General features: G+C 32.9%; 3 protein-coding genes and 1 long non-coding RNA gene across 4 annotated transcripts; all 4 read left to right on the top strand.

The window, feature by feature from the left end:
- The first annotated feature begins 629 nt into the window (after positions 1-629).
- On the top strand, positions 630-1,769 carry LOC140013090 (uncharacterized). Its single transcript, XR_011820167.1, has 3 exons — positions 630-734; positions 1,405-1,463; positions 1,556-1,769. It is a non-coding gene; the product is annotated as an uncharacterized lncRNA (long non-coding RNA).
- Positions 1,770-3,637: 1,868 nt separating this feature from the next.
- LOC113702941 (copal-8-ol diphosphate hydratase, chloroplastic-like) lies at positions 3,638-7,310 on the top strand. Its single transcript, XM_072061057.1, has 7 exons — positions 3,638-3,683; positions 4,123-4,349; positions 4,443-4,558; positions 5,300-5,398; positions 5,502-5,753; positions 6,475-6,678; positions 6,955-7,310. The coding sequence occupies exons 1-6, from the start codon at positions 3,638-3,640 to the stop codon at positions 6,488-6,490; spliced, it is 756 nt and encodes a 251-aa protein (XP_071917158.1). The 3' UTR covers positions 6,491-6,678; positions 6,955-7,310.
- A 5,868-nt stretch (positions 7,311-13,178) lies between these two features.
- LOC113703438 (class I diterpene synthase 2, chloroplastic) lies at positions 13,179-19,624 on the top strand. The gene is made up of 10 exons (XM_072062189.1): positions 13,179-13,282; positions 13,414-13,463; positions 13,574-13,793; positions 15,583-15,703; positions 15,793-15,890; positions 15,965-16,179; positions 17,274-17,571; positions 18,405-18,620; positions 19,161-19,302; positions 19,382-19,624. The coding sequence occupies exons 1-7, from the start codon at positions 13,207-13,209 to the stop codon at positions 17,385-17,387; spliced, it is 894 nt and encodes a 297-aa protein (XP_071918290.1). The 5' UTR covers positions 13,179-13,206; the 3' UTR covers positions 17,388-17,571; positions 18,405-18,620; positions 19,161-19,302; positions 19,382-19,624.
- Positions 18,472-21,057, top strand: LOC140004403 (9,13-epoxylabda-14-ene synthase, chloroplastic-like). Its single transcript, XM_027224799.2, has 4 exons — positions 18,472-18,620; positions 19,161-19,302; positions 19,382-19,627; positions 20,743-21,057. The coding sequence occupies exons 1-4, from the start codon at positions 18,472-18,474 to the stop codon at positions 21,055-21,057; spliced, it is 852 nt and encodes a 283-aa protein (XP_027080600.2).
- The last annotated feature ends 6,770 nt before the right edge of the window (positions 21,058-27,827 follow it).

The raw sequence follows: 27,827 nt of genomic DNA, 5'->3' as shown, positions 1-27,827 counted from the left end.
AAAAGAGATGGAAGCAAAATATACAACAAATACATAAGAAACAAAAAATACCAAATCATTTTTTAACTACAAATATCATTATAGGTTTTTAAACCCAAATCTTTAATCGTATTTTCTAATTCTTATTTATCTGTATTTTTTATTTCAATTTCTTCTTTTTTATATTTGGAGGAAAAAAAAAAAGAATTGCTGAATGGATAAATTTGTCAATTTATTAGTTTGAATTTGACTTTTTACTATTGATCGTTAATTTTAATGGAAAAACTAACAGTGACACTTTAATCCAAATCATGAGAGGTTATATATATTTTTTTAAATCATAGAGGGTAATATGGTAAAGTACCAAATCACAGTGGAATAAAAGGTAATTTATCCATATAAAAAGGAAAAAAAATATACTACCTTTTTTTTTTCAAATCCAAAGTGGCAAATAGAAAAATAATTTACCACAGACATTCATTCCCCACCATAAAAAATGAGAGCCACAAAGTGATTTGGTGCAAACCTCTCATAATGGGGTCTTCTTTTTTTATTCATTTTATCTTTTCTGCTGTGATGAAAAGTCACTCAGCTTCTCTTACATATATCAACTATGCTTACAACTGGAGAATGAACTTCAACCCTGTGACTGAAATGACAACATTCTTTTTCAGGTACTCAAGTTCCAAAGACAAAAGCGCTACAATTAAATGACCTCAATATTATAAATGACATTTGTAGAGCTCAAACCCAAGGTATGCTAAAGTATTGCTATTGTATGGGTTAACCAAAGTTTTCTCGCCTAAATTGCATTTGATTTCAAGTAACATCTAACCTTTTAATTATACCACTAATAAATTATCGATTTGTCCAATTGTCAATTGAAAGTTCATCCAAGGAAGTATTTTGAATTAGAAGGAAAAAGCAAGCGGTAATTTTGGAGTATTCAGAAGTTCTGTTAACATGGGTAATGGGGTCATTGCCGGAAAGGGTGGGATCGTGTTCTCCTCCGTTAGTTTTCCCTCTAACTATTTATCCATTTATTGTATAGCTTAAGAACCTAAAAATTTTTCTTTGAACATTTTTTGATTTAGTAACTTGATCAACATAATTAAAAATGAACTCCATCTAAGAATATTTTCTCATCTTATTTGCACGAAACATCTGGGGTGAAAAAAGGGCCAAAATCACAAAAAAGGTTGTACAAGCTTTCGACGCAACGACAATAATTAGTGACAATTGAACTTCCACCAACTACGCCCTAAAAATCTCGAGACAAGCATAATATTACATTTATGCATGTCTAAATTTCCTCTACAACTGTTTTGAGAGAAGCCTAATTAATCTGATACAGAGCATATTTCAGAGGAGTTTCCCATATATGCATGGAAGTAGTAATGTCTCTTGTTTGATTGTTCATTGCAGACTGTAGCCATACCTCACTAGTAAGAGAGACCGATCATGTAGCAAGTGAAGCTCTAAAGGTAAATTTATGTTTATTTTTTCGATCTTTTTATCAGTCGTTTCTTAAAATTAGTGAATCTGGACATAATTTTTGTTGGTTTTGCTTTTGCAGAAGGCGATTGCTTATATTAGAAGGATCCTAAGCACCGTTGAAGATGGAAGAATAAGTATCTCACCTTATGACACAGCATGGGTTTCTCTTATTGAAAATATTGATGGAAGTGGCACTCCTCAATTTCCATCCTCACTTGAGTGGATTGCACAAAATCAACTCTCTGATGGTTCTTGGGGTGATGCACTATTTTCTGTGTGTGATCGACTATTGAATACTCTAGCTTGTGTAATTGCATTGAGATCATGGAATAATCATCCAGACAAGAGTGAAAAAGGTAACAACCGATGATTAGCTAACCAAGGTTTTATTCAAGATCAAGACCTGCGTATGCATTAACTAGGAAATTACGTATTGTTTATTGATCAGGAACAAGATTTTTCAAGGAGAACTTATCCAAACTGGGAAAGGAAGATTTAGATAGCATGACTTGTGGATTTGAAGTTGTATTTCCTCCTCTTGTTGAAAGAGCTCGTAGTTTGGGCATTGAGATTCCCCATGATGCTCCATTTCTAAGAGAGATCTTTCGTTTGAGATCTTTAAAATTTGCAAGGTATTAGCCCATCTTCTTTTTTTTCTTTTTTTCTTTTTTTTATAAGTGAAAGGATTTGAATTCAAGACCTCCTACTTATAATTCTTGCCAACTTATCATCCAATCCAACCAACTCTCCCACCCTAATTAACAAATTGTTTTTGTTAAAAACAAAAACAATTTTTACAGTGCATTAATAAGTTTTAAAAAAATGTACCAATAGTTGTAACAAGGTAACAATTTTAATCATAGTTAGTAAAATATAAGATGGGTAAAATATGAGATATTATACGTAAGCATGTTATATGAATTTTTTTCTCAAAAGTACGATGAAAAGTTCGACATAAAAATACGTGTTCAGCAAAATTACACATATAAATTCATACATGAATAATACAAATATATTTGAAAATTACAAAACTAAAAGTATGGATAAATATACTATAGATTTCTAAGACTATGCTACTTATATACTAATCTTAAACTTATTTTTATGTATGAGACATTACATTTAATTAAAATTTATCACCTTATTATTCAAATATGTATCCATCTACCATTTTCTTGATATATATTGCTCTTATTTTCTATATAACTCAAGAAATATGTCATTATTCTTATTCAAATTTTAAAATTTTTTGAAAAATTGAAGTATAATTCGTGAAGTATAATGCCTTAAAAATTTATTCCGTGTTTTATATGGTTAATTGAAAATTACAAGTATTTTTTAGATGTATGAAATACGAAAGTTTTTTTTGAATGGCATGTACAAACGTGTATTATACAGGCATAATATGAGTATGGAAGGAGGTAAGATTAGAAGATATTTTGTGATAAAGTGGTGATCATTAATTTTCACTAGTTATACTGTATGTTTACCCTTATTAATTGGATCATAGGATTCCAAAGGACCTAATGCATGAAATACCAACTCCAATACTTTACAATTTGGAAGGATTAGAAGACCTAAATTGGGAAAAGCTGTTGAAGCTACAAACAGAAGAAGGATCATTCTTGACTTCTCCATCTTCAACTGCCTTTGCACTTATGCAGACCAAAGATAACAACTGTTTGAAGTATCTCAACGTTATTATCACAAAATTCAATGGTGGAGGTAATTTACTACTCCTACTATATTCACCTCTTCTTATCCAGTGGTGATAAGCAAGCAAACTATGAAACTGCAATTGAATGGCTAGACTAGAATTTCCCGTATTTGCTAAATTTAGTCATCTCACTCTTCAGCACCTACCGTCTATCCGATTGATGTGTTCTCACGACTTTGGGCCGTTGATCGCTTGCAACGCCTTGGAATTTCTCGTTTCTTCAAGCTGGAGATTAAGGACTGTCTGGACTATGTATACAGGTGAGAAAACATAATGGCTTATTAGATTATGAGCAAAAGAATTTAAAATTGCTAGGCTCTACTCAAGAGTTACGTATACTTGTCTACTTGCAAAATGGTTTTTTTTTTTTAATTCAGATATTGGACTGAAAATGGAGTATTTAGTGGAAGAAATGCAAGAGTTTATGATTTGGATGACACCTCTATGGGTTTCAGGCTTCTAAGGTTATTGGGCTACAATGTCAACCCTGGTAGGTTGTTATTAGCTAGATTGAAAGTTCTCTTTTTCTTTTTCTTTTTTCGGCATATTTCTGTTATCATATAGCTAGTGTGTTTCTTTTGAACAGTTTCTTTTCTCTTGGGATATATCGAATTTCGTATTCTTTACATAAATCCATCTGTCATTCAAGATGTTCATATGAGTTACAAACTAAGTTGCACATCCAGACCTCCTTTAAGTCATAAAACTTCTTACTGCTAATATTAGACAAGGTTTTCTTTTTTAACTTTTTGGTATTTAACAACAATGCAAATAGTTTTAATTATTCACACTCGACGATCCTAGAACTGTATTGGAATGTCTATGGTCCAAGAACAGAAACAAATTTGACATTCTTGAAGTTAAATGGGATGAGATTTTTTTTTTTGTCAACTCATTTTCAACATTTCTTTCTTTGTATGCTTCTATAGATGTTTTTAAGCACTTCAGGAAACAAGGCAAGTTCGTTTGCCTTGGCGGTGAGCTAAATGAATCTCCAACGACGATCCTAAATCTCTATAAGGCTTCTCAAGTTCAATTTCCTAGTGAGAATATACTTGACGAAGCCAAAAGATTCTCCTACAACTTTTTGAAGGAAAGGGTAGCAAATAACAAATTTGTAGATAAGTGGGTTATTTCCAAGGACATTCCTGGCGAGGTGCAATTTGAAGGAAATAACAAATTTGAATTCATTATAGTTTTAATGTTAATTATTTTTAGATATTAAAAAAAACGCTACTCTATTGTGCAGATAACTTATGGAATTGGAATACCATGGTATGCTAACTTACCTCGGGTTGAAGCCAGGTTCTATGTAGAGCATTATAGTGGTGCTGATGATGTTTGGGTTGGCAAAACATTATACAGGTGATTTCAATATTTGATCTAAGTCTAGCTCGGCTGGCTAATGAATTTGAAAAACAAACAAAAGTTCAGAAGTATCTATGTTTAGAGAAGTTCACAAGAAACAAATAAATAGATAAATTCGAAAGCAGGAAATTTATAGTTTTTATGGTGGTATAAACCTTGATACAGAATTCAGTTATCCATCCAAAGAGAAAATCGAAGTGCTGCATTAACAAGTTTTTTTTTGTATGCTTTGTGTCAAAAAATTTAATTTGCATCAATGTTTATCCAAAATGCTCTTACATGGCCATCGTTAATTATTGAAATGTTTCTTCGTTTGCAAAGTTCAATTAGTATCCAATGGTGTGTCCTTTTGGATGTTCTCGGTTATGTATTTTAAAAATTTTATGGTGTTTTTAGATGTTATTGTAGACGAAATCGAAGAAAAATTGTGTCTAAAACAGGCCTTCCAAACAGACTCCAAATGGTTGTTTAGAAATTTACCTCCACTTTTTCTTGATTTTGGATTTTTTTTTGGGGCGAGGGCCGGGGGGGTGTAGGGGGAATGCACGCATCACGGTAGGTAGTGTACATCTGCTAAGTTGGCCTCGATTTTGAAGCAATTTTGGATTAATGATCAGCAATTAACCAGCTTTTTTAAAATCAAGATCTGTAAATCTCGTCATTTTAGTTGGTCAATGTAAATCTTCATGTTACATTAAGATTTCACTTGGCAAATCTGATAACAGCTTATTTTCCTAGGGTGGCTGAAATTAGCAACAATATTTATCTGGAGCTTGCCAAACTAGATTACAACGAGTGTCAGGCTCAGCATCAACTTGAGTGGATCAACATGCAGCAGTATGTATTCACAAAACGTTCGTACACCTTCTTCTTTAAGTACACTCTGTGATTAGTATCCATTTACTATATGGTCTTAATTGACACTTTATAATTGATAAAGGTGGTGGGCAGAAAGCAACCTTCCCGAATTCGGGATCAGTATAGAGAACCTTTTGGATGCCTATTTTCTAGCTGCTGCAAGCTTATATGAGCCAGAAAGGTCAATAGAGAGACTGGCATGGGCTAAATCTACGGTAATTGCTCAGTCTCTGACAATATATTTTGATGAAGTTGCTACATCAACAGAACAGAGGAATCGATTCATTGCAGGTTTCAAAGGCAATTCTTTTAGCTCTCTTGAAAAGATAGACAAGTAAGTATAAAGTTTAAGCCTTTTTTTATTTGAGTATATTTCAATTGTCAGGATAGCTCATCTGTATCGTTTGTGTCTAAGGGGAAAAAATAAATAAAGCAAACATTGTTACAACAAAAGGTGAAAAAGAAAAAGATCCCTTTATGGAAAAGAAACGAATCATATGATTGACAAATTATTCTTATTTCTAGTAAAACTAATGTTGAGAAAATAAGTTTCACGCAAATAGACATCTGCATTACAAGAAATAAAACCTAATTAAAATGTCAAATAATAGGTTGCTGGCTATGATTTATACTTTTTTTTAAAGCAAGAAAGGAATGAAATGTAAGAAACGAGATGATTACGATTTAGTCGTATAATGTAATTTTCTAACCGATAGGATGGGAGAGAGACTACTTCGAAACATTCAAAAGTTCATTCACCATCTCTCAGTTCAGACATTTCAAGGGCTGGAGAGGGATCTAACTCAGCAATTGAATGATGCGGTGAGCTTGAAGCAAATTTTCTTGACAACTTCCTTTCTTCTCTCCTGTTCGGTTCCTATCAAAACTTGAACTGGAATGGTTTTCTACAGAAACGTAACTGAACCAAATCTGGATGTAAATCCAATTTTAATTTCTTAGTAAACTAAAACTGCATCAAGAAATTCTGTCCTTAGTCATAAAAATGTATATTCTATTAGTTGTAGTATTTTGAATTTACTTTTGAAACTTGATAGTGGGAGGCGTGGTTGACAACAGCATTGAATATGAAAATGGGTGAATACCCAAATGAGGCAACATTGATAGTGCAGATTCTGAACCTGTCCAGTGGAAGGATAATGTGTTCAAAGGAGATGCTGTACAATGACGACTACAAGCATTTGTCACACCTCACGGATAAAGTTTGTAATCAGTTTCGCCAACATCAGAAAAATCAAAAGGTATGGCAGTCAAAATGTGCTATGAAATTTACAATCTTTTAGCTATGACATTTATTTCCAACCTATAACTAACAAAATGTTGCTCCTGGGTAGACATGCCCCTACTTACGAATTTTATTTTCCTCGAATTATAATTTCCAACCAATTTATTCGAATTCCAGCCCCATCTATTACATATAGTTTCTGATGCATTTACATATTCTATATAAATTTGTGAAAGTAGCTTCTTCTCCTTGTTTTCGTCATAATCCGAACCAATTGGGCTATGATCATTAGGAAATTCATACGGTGTGCCCAGAGATGAATGGCGGTTCACACGGTTGTATCAGATCCACAGAGATTGAAGCTGACATGCAAGAAATTGTTCGATTGGTGCTTCAAAGCCCCCCTGAGAACGTATGCCAAATGGTCAAGCAAACATTTCTGACGGTTGCAAAAGCATTCTACTACATGGCCCATTGTTCCAAGGAAACTAGGAGCAGCCACATATCTAAAGTGCTATTTGAACGACTTTTGTAATGTTCATGTATGATTTCTCAAATTGAAGTCTTTTGTGGAAAATTCAGGTAGTAAACTAAATTAATGTCTTTGAAATAAAGCTAAAATGAAAAATAGGACCTTATGACTGAGCACCCCAAATTAGTTGGATACTAACATTAATTGGATTAATTCCACCTTGTGTCCCATACCCTAGCTATAACTGATTCTCACTTTACGCTTTGAATTTTAATTTTAGATACCTTTTACACTCTAAGCTTTTATATTTGCCCCACTTTTTGTTTAACGGCATTGAGAAAGTTGATGGATTTTACATACACATCACAGCCTGCTAGTTAGCTGATCAAGTTTCACCTACATCCCTAACTTATTGTTCGCTTCAAATTTGCACACCACAAACTCCAACATTTTGACACAGTAGGCCCCTAAATTTGGTTGTAATATGTTCTTAAAAATTTTTATTGGGTATTCATGCAACTCTTTTTAAGAATTGTTTTACCATGATTTTGGAGGCTTTTTAGGGTTCTTCTTCACCACTTTTGTTTTCTGTTATTATTGCTTTTCGTTACAATAATTTCTTTTTTCTGTTGACGTAGCCACGTTTGAAAGGTTTAGGATTATGATGACTTAGGTTTGTTTAATGACACTTAGCAATGTAATAGGGACAAAGCAGAGGTGGGATAGAAAATTTAGAAGAGGTTGATAGAAAGAAGGTTACGTCTACAGTGGAAAGTTCACTTTTCTGCCCACGGTAGGCAGAAGCAATGTAAGGAGGCCAACTGTGTTCTGTGGGGAGGGACACACAAAGGCGGACACATAAATGATGTACCGGGCACCGGAGAAATCCGGTTGTGCTTGGATGAAATAATGCAATACATTTTAAAATTATAATAAAAGTCCTCTTAAAATTTTGTTCATCATCTAATACCCATTACTTAGAAAATATTTTGTGAACACTCTAACCGAGATGCAGGTCCCAATGAAAATTGAAGAGCGAAAAAGTGAATGTCAAAAAAACGTGAAAAATAAAGGTATGGAAAGGTAGACAAAATTGTTGTAACAGAAAATAGGTGAAATTTTCAATATTATTTAGTAAATTTTGTACATGTCAAAATAAATATTGTGATAGTTTTTATATTTTAATTGAGTTTAAAATTTGAAATAATTGAAGCATAAATATAAAAGAAAAAGTTGGGATATCAAACATGATTAAAATAAAGGAAGATGTGCAATTTTGGTCCCCTAACGTTTGGTCTATGAGTTAAACTAGCCCCTGATATTTTGATCAAAATAAATATGGTCCCAAATTTTTTATTTTAGGCAAATTTAGGACAACTAATAGAAAACAATAATATCTAACAGTCAACATCAAGTTAGAATTAGTCAAAAGTTTGACTTTATATTTTTTGGTCTCTAATATTTGAAAATTTGTTCAATATGGTCCCTTATATTTTAAATAATTATATTTCAAATAAAATAAAATGTGAATTAGATTAAATGCATAAAAAATGTGTTCTAAATCTCATTAAAATCCTTAAAAGTAATCCACATTGTCAAAAGATATCATTTAGCCTAAAGAGCATCTTTTCATTAAATTAATTACAAATCAATGATAACACATAAATCATATATAAAAGAAAATTTAGTGGAAAAAAGAGAATTTTAATTTGAGTGTATAGTAACTTTAATTGTAAACAGTATAACACAAATTGTTGTATGACTTGTGTATATGAGTTTCAATCAGTTATGGTTAGGCATTGTGATTATAATAACAAGTAAATGTGATTACCAATATAAAGGACTCACATGAATTTTTAAAAAATTTCTTGCTATTTCTTCTTGTCTTTCTTTTATATTAAATCAAATATTTCAATAATACAATTAATGTATTTATATTTATGCTCATCTTAAATTGACAATTTAAATAATTATAAAATATTTATTTCAATTGAAACTTAATTGACAACTAGTTGAAATACAAAAAAAAAAAGAAAAAGAAAATATCATTCAATCAACTCAATGACATATAGTTGTTTATATTATAATAGAATATTTAATTAACTATTTTAATTTATCAAATATAAGTATTGGCATTAGATGATGAATAAATTTTTAAAAGGACTTTTATTGTGATTTTAAGATGTATTACGTTTTTCATCCAGGCCCAACCGGCTTTCTCCAGTGGTGCTCGGATATCCTTCTTTGTGCGTCCCCACATAGCACAGTTGGCCTCCTTGCATTGCTTCTGCCTACTATGGGCAGAAAGGTGAACTTTTTCACCGTAGACGTAACCATAGAAAGAAATGCTTTGACTCCAATTATTTGACTTGGCTTCAAAAGCTTTTGCTTCTACAAGTACATGGAAGAAGACACGGAGAGGCCACAACCCCTGGAAATCTAGGAAAAAAAATTTTCACCCTTATAAATTTGAAAATTTTCAAAGAGATCCTTCTAATAATAAAACATTTGGCCCAAAAAATGTACATTTTCACATTACACTACACAGTACATGTGATATTAATTTTACCTCACGCATAGTCTGCCTCCATCTATTGCTACAAGAATGCATATAAGCATGGAATTTTTTATATTGAAAGTGTTACAAACAGACATCTACTTGGAAATTGGCAATCAGATACGAATTTTTCATTGTCAAAAGTCATAAAATCATAGTAAACACAACCGCCGACGATATAATATGGTGGCCAAGATCGGTGGCAAATCCACGCCAGCAAAGGTGATTGATGACAAAATTTGGTATTTGTCGCTTGGATAATGAATAGGCCACAAATTTCTTGGTTCATAGATAATAATTAGACTACCAAAACTGTTCTAGATGATAGCAGCAACAATTGTCGTTAAATGTAGGGATAATTTCACAAACCTCCCCTGAGATTTTAAACAATTACAGAGAACTCCCTTCAGCTTTTAAAAATTACATATACCTCCCATACTTTTAATGTTTAGTAATAATGTAGGTCCAATAAGATAGATTTTCTTACAAAAATCCTAAATTGCTCTTTTGTACAAAACTAAGAAAGAAAAATATAGTATATTCAATTATTTTTTTCTACACTTTGCATAAATCAACAAGTCTAATTCCTAAAAACTATCCAAGCATAAGTTCTGAAATCAAGTAACTGTGCAAAAAATCTTAAATTGCATATAAAATAGTAGCCGATCAATACTTGCCACGCAAAAAAAAAAGAAGAAAAAAAACACACACACACACAAAGCCCATTGACAACTAGTTGTACCTAAAATTAAATATCAATGCTCAAATACTTTTTCAATATAAGCTAATCTGACCTAAAACCGTCATTACAATCCTCCTATGGTCTTAAAAATATTATTATTTCAAAACTAGAGAATAAATTCTACTACCTCCATAATAAAATCATAATAAAAAATATCTAATTCAATGAAAGAAATCCTTATGTAATTATTAACATTTTATAAAAGTTGTTCTTGACAATAAACAAAATATGACAAATTTTACATCTTTAATTCTTCTTCCTATTTTAATCATTAATTTTATTATTTATTTCTGTATCATTGCGAGTCTCTTCATTTCCTTCTAATTTGGCACATAATCTGCTCTTTCCGTTGCTTTTGTAAAATTTAATTTGCTAATATCCACAAAATTGAAAGATAATAAAAAGAGATTATATTAATTAAAAAATAGACAAGAGATAGAAAAATAGAATTTTTTGCCTTAATTTTAAAATTGTCTATCAAGTGGAGGGCATTATAGGTATTTTACTATGCCAAGGGAGGTAAGTGTAATTTTTTAAACTTGAAGGGAGTCGAGCGAAATTGTTAGAAACCTCAAGGGAGGTTTCTGAAATTATCCCTTAAATGTATCCTATTCGTTGCCAAAATCCTGTACTCTCTCCTAACCTGGTGTGAATATGTGATGAAACAAATTCTTTAACGAGGAAATTTGGCATTGCAATTAAAGGTTTCTACCTGTGAAAAGTTTCATAGGCAATATTTTGAGATAGGGATACGAAGTTTCTCATAGCTCAATTGCTATATCTGGGATTGGCTCCTTTGGAATGCATTTTTTCTTCATTTTCTACAATGCACATTTAGATACATAACATGTGTTTTCATTTATTAGGAAGGAATATGATCATTTTAAATTTGACTAATTGTAATCTTTATTAATAATTGAAAATACGTGTCATGCATCCAAATATGCACCGCAAAAAATTGAGGGAAAATCCAGTACAAATGAGCCAAGTCCTGCTATATATTTGTCTAAACTCTAAACTCCTATTTTGTTGCCCTAATAAGTCAATTTGCAAATTTTTGTAGCGCACATTGTTTTTAAATTTTTTTCTTTTTCATTCTATTAATGAGGATACATATCAAATTATTATTTCTTTGCAAAAGTACAATCATTTAATTTAATATTGCAACGTTTTGACATATAAATATGCTCAGCAATATATTGAATCTCATTTCATTTATCAAATTACTACACCAGAATTTACATATTAGATTGAATGCCTCTTATTCTTTGACAAATAAAACATATGTTCTCAACCCACATCAATTACATGAATATATTAACACTTACAAAGTGGACAAGTTGTTTTGTTAATTTCGATGAATGCTAGTTTTGGGACACACAAATCCAAAAGCATGTAGATGCAAATACATGGGACGAAAGAAGTATATATAAAAATTTGGTCCCTTGTCGTTTAACATCCCGGAGTTCCATGCAAGTGGATGCTCAGCAATTCCTGACGCCAAATCGTTCTCGCTATTCTATGGCTTCTTTCTGGAGTAAAAGTTCACATGCCAACTGAACAGATTTTTAAAGCTCGCAAAAAAGATCTAGCAACTCCTTAGACTATATCTTTTTTCCTTTCTTGGCCTTCGAATAAATAATGTATACTGCTTCTTGGTGAATGGTGTGAAGATCGTCTTACAGCTAAAATCTTGAAGGTAATCAAGCATCATGTAAAATACATCTGTTCTGTTCCCAATTGAGAATAATAGTTAACTCTTAATCGGCGCCAAGCTAATAGGACTTCCATTTTGCACTCCCTTAATTCAAATTAATTCTCACTTTGAACCTTGGATTTCAATATTAGACAAATTGCATGCTAAACTTTCACTTAGACCCGTTCATTAACTTACATTCTACGAACCTGCATATCACTAACCATTAACCAACAAGCCAAATTCACATTTGTCCAACCGTTCATTTGTTTCAACTTTGGACCCCTAAGCCAGTTTCTAGACTTATGGCACTACCTTATACAGATTTGACATACTGCTATAGATTTCTAGACTTATGGCACTACCTTAATCCCTAGCGGTTTTACTTGATTTAATAATTTGTAGCAGAATTTAGGTAACAAAAGGATTTTGGATAGGTGAAATCACTGGAATTGCTAGAGTTGCTTGGAAATTTCGAAATTTAGTTGAGTACTTGCTGAATGGGTTTGGTAGAATACTAAAATTGCTAGAACTGCTAGAGTTGCTTGAAAATATTAGGATTGAGTTGAGTGCTTGCTTAATTGATTTAGCAGGGTAATGGGTTTTGCAGCAGTCGTATTAAGAATGAACTGATGAAATAGATATGGAGAGCCATTCTATTCTTTTCTTTTCTTTTCTTTTCTTTTTTGGTGTTTCTAATTATAACCACAATGCTATTTTAGGATTTTTTAGGAGAACCTAGCATTTTGGTCTACATTGTTATTTATACCGTGAGAGCAAGGGAGATAGGTCTAATTTTAACAACTTGAATGTAACTACCTGCAATTATCAGAAATTTTAGGGAAAGTATATGAAATTATCTTATCAATCAATCATGTACACACACTTCTACCACCTGAATAAAAAATTCCTGCTGGGATAAAGTTTGGTGGAATTGGGCCGTATGTGTCAACAGCAAAATAAAACAAACATGTAGTGAAATTTAACCACTAAAATTACCTTTTCAGTTTTTCACATTATCCTACCAATTTCTGCTTTGAGATTCTAACCTTTCACTTTTCATCTCTTCATCAAGAAATGGTGATGGCTTGCAGAAACAAAATGATGATGCCCTATCCAGATCACAATATCAAGTTCCCCAAGTCTCCATTGTGTAAGTAGTACCATTTGATCAAAACCTTCATGCAGATCACTCGGTCATTTGATCGCAATATTCCTTGTTCCACTTCACAATCATTCAAAGATTGCCTAGGTAAGCAATTCTGCCCTCTTTTCATTTCGCAGATGTTGATCTCGGTCGAGCATCAGTAACATGCAGCTTCAGTTTTTCATCGGTAACGAAAATCTTGATTTAGAAAACAACTTAAAAGAACCATCCACTTTTACAGACTCTTCCAGTAAAGGAAAAAAATTGTGTGCTCAAAAGAATCATTGGTCTCTGCAGGATACAGAAAGATCAATTAGAACTATACAAGGGTTACTGAACAAAGTTGAATTATCAATATCTGCTTATGACACAACATGGGCGGCCATGGTGCCGTCCGGGGATCTTAAGAAACAAGAAGTTGGATCATGGAGCTTAGACTCAAAGGATTGTCAACTGGTTGAAGATTCCATTTCTTCCAGGCTAGCCTCTCTGCTTTCTCTGCGAAAGTGGCGAGGAGGTGAGAAGTTCACTTATTTGGTTTCATATTGGAAGAAAGAGGATGAGTAGTCTTGGAATTAATTATCTTGAGATTGCTAATCTTGGATCTATCATTTAATTAGAGACAATTGTTTCACACTTTGTTCTTAGTGGATTATTCCTCGAAAATTTTGAAAATAATCACACATCATATTAGTCATGTACTGTGAAAAAATCGTGGGAATTACTAAATGACTTTAATGGGAGAAGCGACATGCCATCTAGCACTTTCATCCCATTTAGTTGTCGTTCCTGATAAATAGTCATGTCTCCTCTAAGGATTTATTTTGTCCCAATTTTATTGTCTAATTCACTTATCTGGAATTGGTACTCCCATATTCCAAACATGGGATTTAGCGATATAGTACTACAATCTTATATCATGTCATGAATAAATCAAATAATTAATGCTTTATCCCTAGAATGGTAGCGGGTTGGATATTTTCAAAAATTCCTCTCACCAAATTCTAACCCATATAGCTAAATTTTTTACCAAACCCTATCTGGTAAAACCCTATCGATTTTAACTTCCATTACCAAACCCTTTCACTCTCGGGTTCAAATTATCCATCGGGTATCTCTGCCCGCTAATTTGAATAATTCAGAAAAAAGGTAATTAACTATTATCAAACTAAAATTAATACATACATAATATTAAATCAACACATTATATTAAATTTAAAATTTTAGTAGAGTCATACAACCTATATGAGAGGAATTCAGCATTTTATGAAGTGTAAAATGCCTGTGATTTGTGTGTGTGTGTGTGTATATATATATAGATATACACACATATGAATGTATGTACGTATGTATGTTAGATTTCAAGTTTCGAATTTTTAGGATTCTCTTACCAAATCTTATTAGATTCTCCATCAGTGACCCCTCACGAATGCCAAACTTTAATGAATAAACCATTGGGTCGAGTATCTGCAGATTTCGAATTTTACCTTGTCCATTGTCATCTCTACTAACAACTATCCAAGGGGCAAGAACATAAATCCCTATTTTAGGTGCTATTGTCATTGAAAAGTGGGGGCTGCTTTCCTAAGTTAAATGTTAGAGATAAAATATTTTTAATGATTTACAATGTGCTTAAAATAATACAAGGATTTTTCTAGCGAATCTTTTGGGACACTTTATAGCACATTTAAATTATATTTAACTCATCAAGTGAATGTACAAACTCATCCAAATTAGATTCGTCTTTCTGGAAAATTAGCCCAACCTATTTTAGAATAGCTACGCAGGCAGAGTTCCTGTTCCTCACTCTATGTTTTTCCCTTCTTAATGAACTATCCAACTGTCATAGTTACCATATGAGCCACAAATATCCACTGCTATTGGGGCATCAACAATGACTTCATCTTGATTTTGAATCCACCTTTAAGGAAATGGAATTTATTCGATATTCTCCATTTACTTCGTGCTCCCACTGTTCCTGTTGAGTTGCCTTGGTTGAATTTGCATCCATTATCTACATAAATACGAAGAGGGACTAATACATAAATATATTTTCACATGGGTAATCTACGATTATAAAGTTTTACAGTGATCTACCTATGCATTTTACCCTGAATTTTAAATGTGCATTTTAACTTTCTTTGAGTAAAAAACCATTATTCTACTGCAGCCACATATTCTTTACATCAAAGCAATTTTTTTGTCATTTATAAAAGAATAACCTTTATTTGGTGGCAAATCGAGTTTATACCCGAATATTGTATGACCGTTTTTTTTTTCTCATATTTTTTTATTTGGGATCACAGTTCCCCAAATTTGTCCTTTGAAGTTAACGTTTGGGCTCCAACTCATAGACATAATTGAAAAGTTGGGATTGGAACCATACTTCAGGCGTGAAATAGAAAGAATATTGGATGAAACATACAAGTAAGATTTACGTGAATTTAAGTAACTTGCCAAATTAATTGTACAACTAATTGTATAATTGTCTCAAATTGTCGAGTTTGAACAATCAGGTCATGGCAGAAGAAGAATGAAGAAATTTTCTCCGATGTCAGTTGTTGTGCCATGGCATTTCGATTTCTACGACTAAGAGGATACGATGTTTCTGCAGGTACGGAGAAAATTTGATCAGTTAAAATGTAATTTTGTTGACAAAAAATTGGCTTAGCTCAATTTCCACAGCAGATGAACTGGTGACCTTCGTAGATCAAGAATTATTTTTCAGTACAGTAAGGCCGATGTTCACAAATGTGACTACTATTCTGGAGTTGTACAAAGCTTCCCAGCTGATTATATATCCAAATGAAGAACCTCTTGAGAGAATCCAGGCTTGGACAACAACTTATTTGAAGGATCAGTTGCTAAATCAGTACATAATCGACAAGAAGTTACATAAAGAGGTAATGAAATTACTCTTCAACATACTCAATTGCCCACAATAGTTCGATAGTTCGATTGTGAAAACGAGCTTATATTTTTGTTATTTTATCGTCTTCAAGCCATACTACTAATGTTTTACTGTCTTAATCTAGCGGTAGAAGCAACCAAGATTGAGCCCTTAGAAAGAAAGGTCCTAGGTTAATTCTCCAAATTGGGAATTGTATTCTAATTTACTTGAGTACTAGGTCATTGGAAACAGAAGAATGAAGATATATAATTTTCTAGATGTCACTTGTTTGATAACCCCATCAATTGCTATTTCATTAAATTTATTTGATAACAGAAAATTTTTACCTATAGCTACATTAAGAGCTTGCATGCAAAATTTAGGGTCCAAGTAAGATAGTAATACTTACTCAGTTAATGTTTCACACATGACACAAATAAACATGTACTTTTTCTTTCACACAATTCCGTACATACAAATATACTCTCTCTAACAGACAAACTAATACTTTCTAAGATGTTCTCTCACATGCACACAAACATAAAAACCATATGCATTTTTCTTTTCTCAAACACAATTTTTCGCACACATAGGCATTTTCTTGCTCTCTCTCATGTGTGCTGTTATATTAGTGTACAGTAAGTTAGCACTATTATTATTAAACCATATGTATATATGATATAAAATATTTTAATTCAGTTCTCAAATCAGTATTATCCTACAATATGATGTTGTGAGTTCAGCAAACTAGTTCATCAGCAGTTTTCAGCTTTCAAAATTTCGAACTTCAGTCTTTAGTCTTACCAAATTACAGTCTCACTTTTGTGGGTTATTGCCCATCTTTTTAGGTTGTTCACTCTTAGTCCCGTTGTTTCACAAAAAAAGAAAAAAAAAAGTTTGAAAAATGACAAACAATTGTTCTTTTTGTTTCTGTCAAATTGATTTCATAACACCACTGTGCACACCATTCCTTATGACCTAGAAAGCGAAAAAAAATAAAATGACACATTAGCACAACAATTTGAAGATGATATTGACACCTTAATTGCCCACCACACCACAATAATTAATTGTTATCTTCTTCATGTTAATATTTAACTTTATTAGGTGGAGTTTACTCTCAAGAATTATCATGGCACGTTAGCGCGGGTATTGAACAGGAGATGTATTGAGCTATATGACATTGACAAGCATCACATTCTTAAAACATCTTACAGGTAAATATTCTGAAAATTAACTGCCATATATATGTAGGCGGTGTCCAAATTGTTGCAGGAGATCATTAACCTATTTTCTGCTACTCTGGGTGCTTCAACACTGCCAACAGAGACCTTCTAACCTTGGCAATACAAGATTTTAACAGTTGTCAGGCCCTCCATCAAGCTGAACTCCAAATACTTGAAAGGTAGGCATGTTTGCAAAGTTTGTACATAGTGCTAATTGATGGGAAAATGAGTAATTATGTCCTTTTATTATTTGCATCTTTTGTCTTTTTTATGGGTTTTTCAAGAATTTGTCTATTGACGATTTTATTTTTTAAATTAGCGTCACGTAGTTGAAGAGGTTATGTCATTTTTTTTCCTTTTGTTTAGGGGGTTGGAAGAAGTATTCTAGAAATATTTTTACATCATAAAAGTGAATTCTTCTTATTTAACTATTGAGTTAATAATGACTTTCCAGCGGTCCATAAAGTATAGGCTTAGTGTCATTTTAGTCATCCAAATCTTGTTGTGCCTGTTGTTGAGTCCTTCAACTTCTTGATTTGTCTTTAAATGGTCACCCACCGTAATTCTGATAAATTAATCTATGTTTTCTTCCCACAGAGTTTGTTAATTTCGGATATTCTCCCGAGATTTAAATATTTATGGAACTTCTTTTAACAATTTTGCGTGTAATTTTGGTGAATCAAACATTTACATTTTGATGACAAATAATAACATTTATATTTTTTCAACTCTATCAATTTTTTTTTTTTTTTTTTTGGGGATAGAGTTGAAAGATTGAGAATCGAAGTGACAATGCACATAGAGTTATGGAACCATTGACATAGTTAACCCTCAAGCCTTTCTAAAGTAAGGCCAATATAACCTTTTGCCACATATTACAATGATTACTTCTCAATCCTCCGCAGTAAAGAAAAATTTTGATAATTCATCTCCAAAGTAGTTTCTCTTTTGCTCCCCTTTCACTAAATTCTGTTGTGTAAAGTTTAGGTAACCAATCGATTGTCATATGCAGATGGTACGAAAAGAACGAATTGCAGAGTTCAAGAATCCCAAAACGTGTTCTACAATCGAGTTATTTCATGATTACTGCTGATGCCTTTGAGCCAGAATTATCTGATGCTCGAATCTCATATGCTCAGACCTGTGTCCTAGTCACAGTGGTAGATGATTTATTTGATAATTGTGCTCCAAGAGAGGAATTAGTCAACCTTATCCAATTGGTTAAAAAGTTAGTACCTTCCAACTTTATCGACTTTTTCTTCTTTTCTTTCTTGCAGCTTGTTACTTTAAGTTGTACAACTTTTGATTTCCAAAATGTTAACTCAATGATATATTTGAGCCGAAACCATGCATTTAGATTGGCCATTTTTAAGCAAAATATTTTCATACTATTCCCTTAACAGGTTTTTTCAAATCACCCATTAGTCTCATATGCATCAAATGACAGCCCAAAAAAAAAACATGATGCTATAGTTTCATTCTCAAGAAAGTAAAACAAAATTCAAAGAATATATCCAAAAATCCAAAAAAAAATGGAATGTTTGTTGTGATCTTAGTGAGTGCCATATACTTAAACCAAAACTGGAGCAATCAAAATGTACTATTGACATTAGGGTGAAAATTGTACAAATCACAACTTTATACAAATTGTGGCAGGTACTTTAGAGGTCCAAGATGACATTGTCCCTTTCTCTTGTGGTACTTTGTACTTCTTGATTACCAGACTACACTATGTGTCCATTCAATTTTGATGAATATTCCTATATAGATGGGACAAGAATTCTTTCACTCAATGTTGCTCCAAGCAAGTCAAGCTTTTCCTTTTGGCACTTTACAACACAGTAGATGAGCTTGCTGAAAAAGCTTTTGTTCACCAAGGGCGATGCATAAAGCAAGACTTGATTAGCATGGTAAAATGCGAATATATTCTACAATCCTTAATAGTATAGTCCTATTTCTTGGATATTATTTGCTTGCAATTTCATACAGTGGCAGGAATTGCTGGAGGGTATGTTGACAGAGCTAGACTGGTGGAGAGAAAACTCAGCACCAACCATTGATGAATATTTATCTGTTGGACGCACAACTATTGGGGCCAAAATCTGCGTTCTTACGGGAGCTTATTTTCTTGGACCAAAATTATCAGAGGATATTTTAAACAGTGAAGAAATGAAAAGCTTATGGACGCATGCCTCCACAGTTGGACGACTCCTTAATGATATCCAAACACAACAGGTAAATTTCTTCTGCTTAAATTCATATTCTCAGTTGAATGTTCTATGTGCCCTATGTTCCACTTGGATTGCAATTTTTTGGAGTTTTATAGCAAAATATATTATAGCAAAGCAATGCATGTGATATAAAAACGTAATTTGAAAGGAATATTCCAAAAAATATTTGTGCGTGAACTCACAATCCAAACACTTAAGTTTTCCTCTAAAAATCTATTCCACCATCAATTCAGTTCATGGGACTTTGACAAGGTTAAATGCTCTATGCTTAGTTTTCAACATTGCTTGTTAGGTCTTTGATAACAATATGCTTAATTGCCCATAAAGGATTCACTGTGCAAAGAATACTGGTAGATAGAAGTTCTTGTAGACTGAGTAACTATTTCTTAGCCAATCTTATTATGTAAATAATGTCTACATATTTATTCCTTTTCACTAAATATGTCATTAGAATTCAAGTAATCTAATTAACCCATAATAGAAGGACAATATTCATAACATTTGATTCAAAATACAACGTGCACTTGAATGAAATTTAACAACATAGTAGTTGTGTCATTTTTGTTAGTTTAGATATTTATAAAAAACCATTAAAGTGGAAGATTAGCTTAGTTTTTGAACTTGGGAGGGCAAGCTGATGACATTAGACTAACCTTGTGGTGCAAGAAGTTCTTCTGCTTGGATTAGCCTTGAGGACCTTTTAATACCAAATAAAGAAGTTTAAGGACCTATTTTACACTTTTAAAAAGTCGAGGTACCAGATGAAAACATCGCTAAAAGTTTAGGGCCTATTTGACTTACTTATTCTTGTTTTTATTATTCAAGCATTCAGCAGAAAAGTTGTGTGTCAAGTATATGCTTCTTTTCTCTACTTGGTTTGCTGTTCAAATGGCATTCTTACCATGGCTAGAATGTAAAGAGAGTGCTACAACACTCTCGTGGGAATGGAATCTTGACATATAATAGTACTCTTAACCATTTGAGATGATTCTCTGTTTCGTATTCGTGTTAAGTAATATCTTGCTAGTCGATAGAAATCAAGCCTTGCTTGAAGAATCACTGAATTGTTTGCACTAGAAAAGTATGCTAATCTAATTTTGTGTCCTTGAATTTCCTCAGAAAGAGCTCGAACAAAGAAAACCAAATATTGTGTCCATGCATGTGGCTAGAGGTAATGGTGTCATAACAATGGAAGAGGCTACAACAAGGATAGAGGAGAATATTGAAAGAGGCCGAAGACAACTGCTACAGATGGTTCTTCAAACAAATGGAAGCCAGGTTCCAAGAGTGTGCAAGGATTTTTTCTGGACAACCTGCAAGATATGCTTTTATTTGTACAAGTTCACCAATGAGTATGATTCTCCGAAAGAAATAGTTAGTGACGCGAAAAAAATAATTTATGAGCCCATCAAACTCCCCAAAAACATTTTCTGATTTGCAAGAAAAACCAAGAAACTAAAAGGAATAAGCAGTGAAAAGATGCCCATCCACAACATTCAACCATTTATGCATTGCATTCTGTTTTTTCTTTGTGTTTTTATAGCTATACCTATTGGATCTTGTAATTAGAAGATATATGTGGGGGGAGGGGGGGCGCTAGAGTGCTAATTATTTGTTGAGATTGCTTTTCATTCTTTACTGTTTCCTTTTATTTTCCGTCATCAATCTAGGATAGCAAACATTGGAAAATTTAGCGGTAAGTTAAGTTTTGATCCTACAAAGTGGTCCCAAATTCTATTTAATCCCTCAAACTTGGTCCTTGAAAGTAACAAAATGTTTCAATTTGGTCCCTCAAATTGAAAAAGTCTCATTTTGGTCTTTCAAGCACAAAATCTCAATTTGGCCCTCGAATTAAAAACTTCTCAATTTGGACCTCAAAACTTAAAAACATAAAAGAATAAAAGAATTGAAGGATTTAACAACAAAAGGAGGATGTTAAGCTTAATTTAGTTGTTCTATCATAAGCTTTTTTTTTCTCCTATCTTTCCATGATCACTATGCTGTCTTTGCTCAGTTAATTATAATTACCAAATAAAGCAATTTTGGAGATTCTTTTTTGTTTTCACCATTCATAGGATCTCCAAGATGAAGTCAATATTTTTGCAACTTTAGAGGTTCAAAAGGAGATTTTTCCAATTGTATGGACCAAATTGAGATACTTTGCCACTTTAGAGGACCAAATTAAGAATTTCTTTAATTTAGGGGATTAATTGATATTTTACATTAGACAGGACCAAAAATTAAATTTTTAACAAAAAGAAGCATGAATAAATAATAGAAATTATGATTTTATTACCTATAAAAGGATCTACTTGGATTAGATTCTATATAATGAGAGAGACTTGTGAAGATTACCTTTAAAACATAGTGAGAATCATAACAAAATTGTAGAAAGTTGTGAAAAGTTCTTATCTACTTAAAACTATCCAAACATCTAACCCATAATGCTAATGCACACAAACTCCTTAATAAGAATCTCTAAGGTAGAAATTGCCCAAATTTGATAAGTGCAAACTTTTTAAGTTGTTAGTGGAAGAGAAGAAGAAACCCTAGAATTATTTTCTAAACTGGATGGCACAAGAAAAAAAAGACAGTGGTAATGACCACTCTCACAAGGCAGCAAATTTTTGTAAATATTACGGAAATAAGAAATCATGACAAATTTGGTGTTGTAGACAAATTTGTACTCTAGTAGGGATTGCCGCAAATGAGATTTGCGACGTGGAGAGAAAGTTAATTTTATTTTCAATTTTTTTTAACTAACACAGCAATTTAAAAGAAGAATGCAAATTTTAACAATTGGCTTAGCCGCATCCACTATTGGATGCGGCGTGACTTGTGCACCGTTGATCACAAGTTGATGGATGGTGCAAATTTGTTTTATAAAATAAAAAAAAATTGAAGACGCCTACGATGCGGCATCTGCTCAACGCGTCTAACTTTGGATGTGGCATAGTCCTAGCACCGTTGAGGCGTAGTCCCAGCACCATTGATCAACCGTTGAGGCATAGTCCTAGCTTTGGACTACGCCTCAACTTTTAAAATTTGCATTCTTCTTTTAAAATTTTTTTTATTAAATTCAAATGCCGCATGCAGCGTCCAGCGTAACCACATCCCTTATGGGATGTGGCAAAGGGCTGTGCGCCGTTGATCGTAATTGATCAATGGCCCATATGCTCCACCAACAGGTTTATTTATTATTTTTTTTAGCCATTGATTAATTCTTGATTAATGACTGAATTTAATCGATACAAATGATGCACAATGTTTTGGTTATAAATATATCACTGGCACATCCCCATTTGTATCATTACACTCTAAGTCTCCCCAATATCTTCCTTCCATTACTGGGCTTTTCTGTCGAAGATCTTCTGCAATTGTGCCTTTCGATTTTCTGTTGAAGAACTCCTGCCATTGTGGTCCTACGATTATGCCTTCCCATTATGCAGCCAATTGTGCACACTGGTTTTCTATATCGGAAAAAAAGAAGTCGCTGCTGGGATTTGAAGTCGATTATGGCTATTGCTAGGATTTGAATCCAATTGTGCACATTGATTTCCTATATCGGTCAAAAAAAGCTGCTGCTGAGATTTGAAGTTGGTGGACAGCCAACATCTCCAACAAACTAACAGGTATGAAGACAAATCTTATGTGTTACATTTAACTATATTTAATAAGTATTAGTTTGTTATATTTAATTAGTAGTAATTTGTTTGTTAGTTGATTACATATAAGTAGTGTAAATTTATTACATTTGATTAGTATTTGAATTAGTTAAATTAGTAATAGTTTATTAATAAATAGTGTTCATGTTTTGGATTTACAAGTTTTTACGTTTTAATGTTGCTATTTAGTACAAGAAATTACTAATACTTATTTTTAATATGTTCCTGTTTAGGATTGTCAAAACGTCAGCCTAGTATAGTTAATAAGTAAAAGTAAATAGTACAAGTATTATGCTTATTTACAAAAAGTAAATACTAAAAGTAAAAGTAAACAGTAATAATAGTAATAATAAAAGTAAATAGTGAAAATAACAGTAAGAGTACATCATAATAGTAATAGTAAACATAAATAGTAACTGCAACAATAGAAATGGTAAATATTAACAGTAAAGAAAAGTAACAGTAATAATAATAGCAAAAATAATTAGTTAATAGTAGAAAAGGACAAATAGTAAATAGTAGAGTAAACAGTGATTTGTAATTAGTTAATAGTTAATAGTAATATTAATACTGGTGGTAGTCAATACTAGTAATTACTTAATAATAGTAATACTAGCAAGAATTAATCTTTCCTACACTGACCGTGTATACACTGTTAGGGTTAGATAAATGATAACTATGCAAAATTTGAATTTAAAATTTAATATTTGCACATGTGTCATGAATCCAACGGTGATAGTGTATGTACTGTCAATGTATATAAGATTTATTCTACTAGTAATTGTGAAAAAAATAGTAATAAGTGTTTCATTAATAAAAAAGTAATAAATAGTAGTAATTACTTCTCAAGATTTTCTCTTGTTTCTAAAAATGAATCTCGCGACTAAATCTCAGTACTAATCAAATGAGTAGTCTAGGTTTCCTTCAAGTCATATTGACTTAAAACCTAATGGGCTTAAGGTGTGGTTTGGCCCACCAAATCGGTTAGACCACATGCCCAACAAGATGCACACAAAAAATCATGCATATTTTCCATCTGAAATGCTAAAGGATTTGCCTCCCTCTCAAAGTCATTTGAATGGCATTAGATACCATTCTCATCATGCTTCATGGTCAACTTTACTTCACCGATTCCAAAGTCCCTGTTAAAGCCTCAACAAGTTTTAGAATCATGCTTGTGTAATAGAATCATAGGTAGAGAATTTAAATACTCAATCATAGTTCTACTGAAAACAGTAATTGACATCATTTTCTTGATGAGAATGGATGGAAATGGAAGTTAAATGCACAAAAGGTAGACCAAGTAGAATACAGTATAGCATAATCAAAATCTTTTTGCAATAATCAACCACCAAATAGAGGGTTAATACAAGATATAATTCTATAGCTTGAACCTAGCACTGATGTATCATGTTGTGATAGGTGAAGTAACTAAAATTCTCACTAAATGGATTTTATATGAATGTTTCTATAGGTCTTTGTTAAACTACTTCCAATAAGAAACAATTAACTGAGAACTAGTAATGCCTATCAAATATCCAAAACATACATACTATATAATAAACGCACATCCTTCAGAACTTTTGGAGCCTTTGAAAAGCAAATGAAGAAAAAGAAGAATGCCACTAACTACTAATGTTGAATATCTAGTGTATATGATACTGTGACTACTAATGTTGAGTATTTAGTGTACATGATACTATACAGAGCCAACAACAATTTGCAATCTTCCTCACAAGGAAGAAAACTGAATCTTTCCTTATTTAAGATCACAAAAACCATCAAATGTTCAAAGCAATTGTGGTTACCCTCTTTGAGACATTGCAATAAAAAAGGCCTTTCTTGACACATTGATAAGGACACTTGCTTGTATATGTCCTTGTAACACTTTTATCATGACATTTAGTATTAATTCAACAACACATATACTAATTATTTTTTATTTAACTTAATTTAAAAATAGTTGTACCCCTTTAGAATACTTATTATGATAGTTAACTCTATGTGAGATATGTTAGGCCCAAAAACAACCTAAGAGGGTGAGGAAAATTAGATTATCCACACAAACTAAATAAATAAAATAAGTTTTCACCCAATAAAAGTACTACAACTATTTGCACAAATTCACAATTGTAACGCAAGTATAGAGCAATAGAGATTGCACAATTAAGTAACAAAAATAAAAGCAAGAGATAGAAATTCAAACCAAACCTTCCAAGTTTCCTTCAAACTTGAAGTTAACTCCAATCCAGTAGCCTCTTCAATTGATGGTGTTGCAAATCATCTGGTACATAAGAAGGATCACTCTTTGCTTACCATAAATACTCTTTAGTTGAGGCAAAGAGTTTTACAACACTCTTAGTTAACCCTTACTATGCTACAATTGATTTCCACTAAGTAACCAACTAAAAGCTATTATACAAATGAGGCTTACCTACACAAGATTTTAGTTCTTCTCTTGAGAAACCTCACAAACCCAACTTTCCTACACCTATACAACAATCAAAATGTTTTCTACCCAAGAATCACTCTTAGAAAGCTTGTATTTTGTGTAGGCAAAGTTTTACGTTCTTCTCATACTTGGGGGTATTTATAGATGGTGAAACTATGCCCCAAAAGCTCCTTCAATGGTTAAAAAACTAACCGTTAGAAAACCAGTTGTTGGACCTGTCAGACATCCGAACCAGTTGTGTAGGACGTCTGATACTCTGTTAGACGTCCGATCCAATTGCTCTGCGTCCGATCCTTGCGTCTGATGGAAGACAGAATGTTCAAGTTTCAACCCTTTTTTGTATCGGACGGCCGATAGAAGAAATGAGTGTTCGATCGAAATGTCCGATGAATACTCGCTGTTTGTTGAACGTTTGATACTCCACTGAGCGTCCGATCCTTGCATTCGAAAGGCAGATTTCTTTTTTCATCCTTCATGATATGTTATCCCCCTTTTTACAAATTGCAAGATACTTGTTCCTAAACATTTCTCATATAAAAACATTAGTTCAAATCATCATTTTATTTCGTTATCATCAAAACCAAGTATTGATCAACCTAAATCTTCAAGATATCCCAAAAGATCCAAAAAAAGAAAAAAAAATGCCATTCCCAATTGATGCAAACTTTAGACACCTAAAAACTCTACCAATTCTCAAAATTTCTTTTGTGTATGTTATGCACCACTATCTCAATTTGACCTTTTCTCTCTCATCAAAACTTTGTCCCTCTATTATTATCTCAATCAAGATATCTCTCATTAGAACCTCGTTTCTATCTTTTGATATCTATCACCGAACCTATCTCTCTTATTAGAACCTTACTTGATATCTCTTGATATCTCTCATCAGAACCTTTTGCTCTCTCTCTCTCTAATTCTTTATATCTCTCAATAGAGCCTTTCTTTTGAGTTTTTTTTTGTTGAATTGCACTGCAGCCATCGCTCTCTTTGCTTGCCTATTAAAAGTATGTAATTGCATATTAAAGTTTTTTTTTTGTTAAGTAATTGCATGTGAAAGGTAAATGAATTATTCACTTCTTACACGCTGAATACAACTGCCACTCTTGATTTTTCCTTTTCTTTATTATATTGGATATTTTAGTTATCTTTGAAGCCATTTATGAGTTGTACCAACAATGGTTCCTATATCTGGACTTTTAATTTCTCTATTGTGTTGAATTAAAATGGTTAACTAGGAAAATGTCATGTTACATCATCTCAAAAGGATACTCACAAGCAAGCACCATGTGAGACGCAAGTTATCTTACCTTAGCATGGTCATAAGAGAAACGATTCACAGCATTCAGAAATCAAACTCCAAAGCCCAGAAATGAAGCACAACAAGATTAATGTAACCTGATCGGCAAAATCCCAGGAACCGTAAGAACTTAAGTTTTGTCTTGCTTATGTTTGATAATATGCCTTAATAACCTCTGTTTCAGCCATTCTTCCCTCTAACACCACTAACCTTCAGCCATAACTCTCAAACCTTTAAATCGAAAACTTTTTCATCTTTTCTCCAACACACCAGCCATAAGAGAGGGAGAATTGAGAGCAAAAGGAATCCCATTTCCTCCTATACCTTTTTAGCCGAGAGAGTGACTTTTTTCAGCCAAAACTTCTTCAAATCCTCCATAATCCCTATACAAAAAAAAAAAAAAAATCGAGCGAGGTGAACTAACAAGCTGGGGAGGACAACCAGCTATTTTTTTCTCCATTTCAAGAGACAGGGGTAGAAAATTCGTTGGAGAAATCTGAAAAACAGCAATATCTTGATGGAGGGTACTCAGCCGCCGGGTGGCAAGCCACCTGATCAGCCGGCAAACGCATGGAGGAAGTCTTTTGCTGATATGGTAGCTTCAGCGCCAACTTCGGGTTCTACTTCGGCAATACCGGATTTTGGACAGCCATCCTCTTTCAAGGGGGAACCAGCACTGCTAATTTCCAGGGAGGAAGCTTTGAAGTTGGCGGAGCCTTTCAAGAACTCCCTGGTTGGTCGTTTTCCAATGGGACGCCCATCTATGGAGGTTATCCGCAAGTTTGTGGTC

Source organism: Coffea arabica, chromosome 8e (genome assembly GCF_036785885.1).
Source record: "Coffea arabica cultivar ET-39 chromosome 8e, Coffea Arabica ET-39 HiFi, whole genome shotgun sequence".
In the NCBI taxonomy this organism is placed as follows: Eukaryota; Viridiplantae; Streptophyta; class Magnoliopsida; order Gentianales; family Rubiaceae; genus Coffea; species Coffea arabica.
The sequence above is the reverse complement of the archived record's forward strand: the minus strand, read 5'-3'. Positions and strand labels throughout refer to the sequence as shown.

Bases quoted from the DNA above. Each gene is read 5' to 3' on its own strand.
- LOC113702941 (XM_072061057.1), top strand. From the start codon at position 3,638: ATGGGTTTCAGGCTTCTAAGGTTATTGGGCTACAATGTCAACCCTG. The intron at 4,350-4,442 runs GTGCAATTTGAA...TCTATTGTGCAG, and splicing joins CCAAGGACATTCCTGGCGAG to ATAACTTATGGAATTGGAAT. The intron at 4,559-5,299 runs GTGATTTCAATA...TTATTTTCCTAG, and splicing joins GTTGGCAAAACATTATACAG to GGTGGCTGAAATTAGCAACA.
- LOC113703438 (XM_072062189.1), top strand. From the start codon at position 13,207: ATGGTGATGGCTTGCAGAAACAAAATGATGATGCCCTATCCAGATCAC. The intron at 13,283-13,413 runs GTAAGTAGTACC...TTCATTTCGCAG, and splicing joins GTTCCCCAAGTCTCCATTGT to ATGTTGATCTCGGTCGAGCA. The intron at 13,794-15,582 runs GTGAGAAGTTCA...TTGGGATCACAG, and splicing joins TCTGCGAAAGTGGCGAGGAG to TTCCCCAAATTTGTCCTTTG.
- LOC140004403 (XM_027224799.2), top strand. From the start codon at position 18,472: ATGATTACTGCTGATGCCTTTGAGCCAGAATTATCTGATGCTCGAATC. The intron at 18,621-19,160 runs GTTAGTACCTTC...ATTCCTATATAG, and splicing joins CTTATCCAATTGGTTAAAAA to ATGGGACAAGAATTCTTTCA. The intron at 19,628-20,742 runs GTAAATTTCTTC...GAATTTCCTCAG, and splicing joins ATGATATCCAAACACAACAG to AAAGAGCTCGAACAAAGAAA.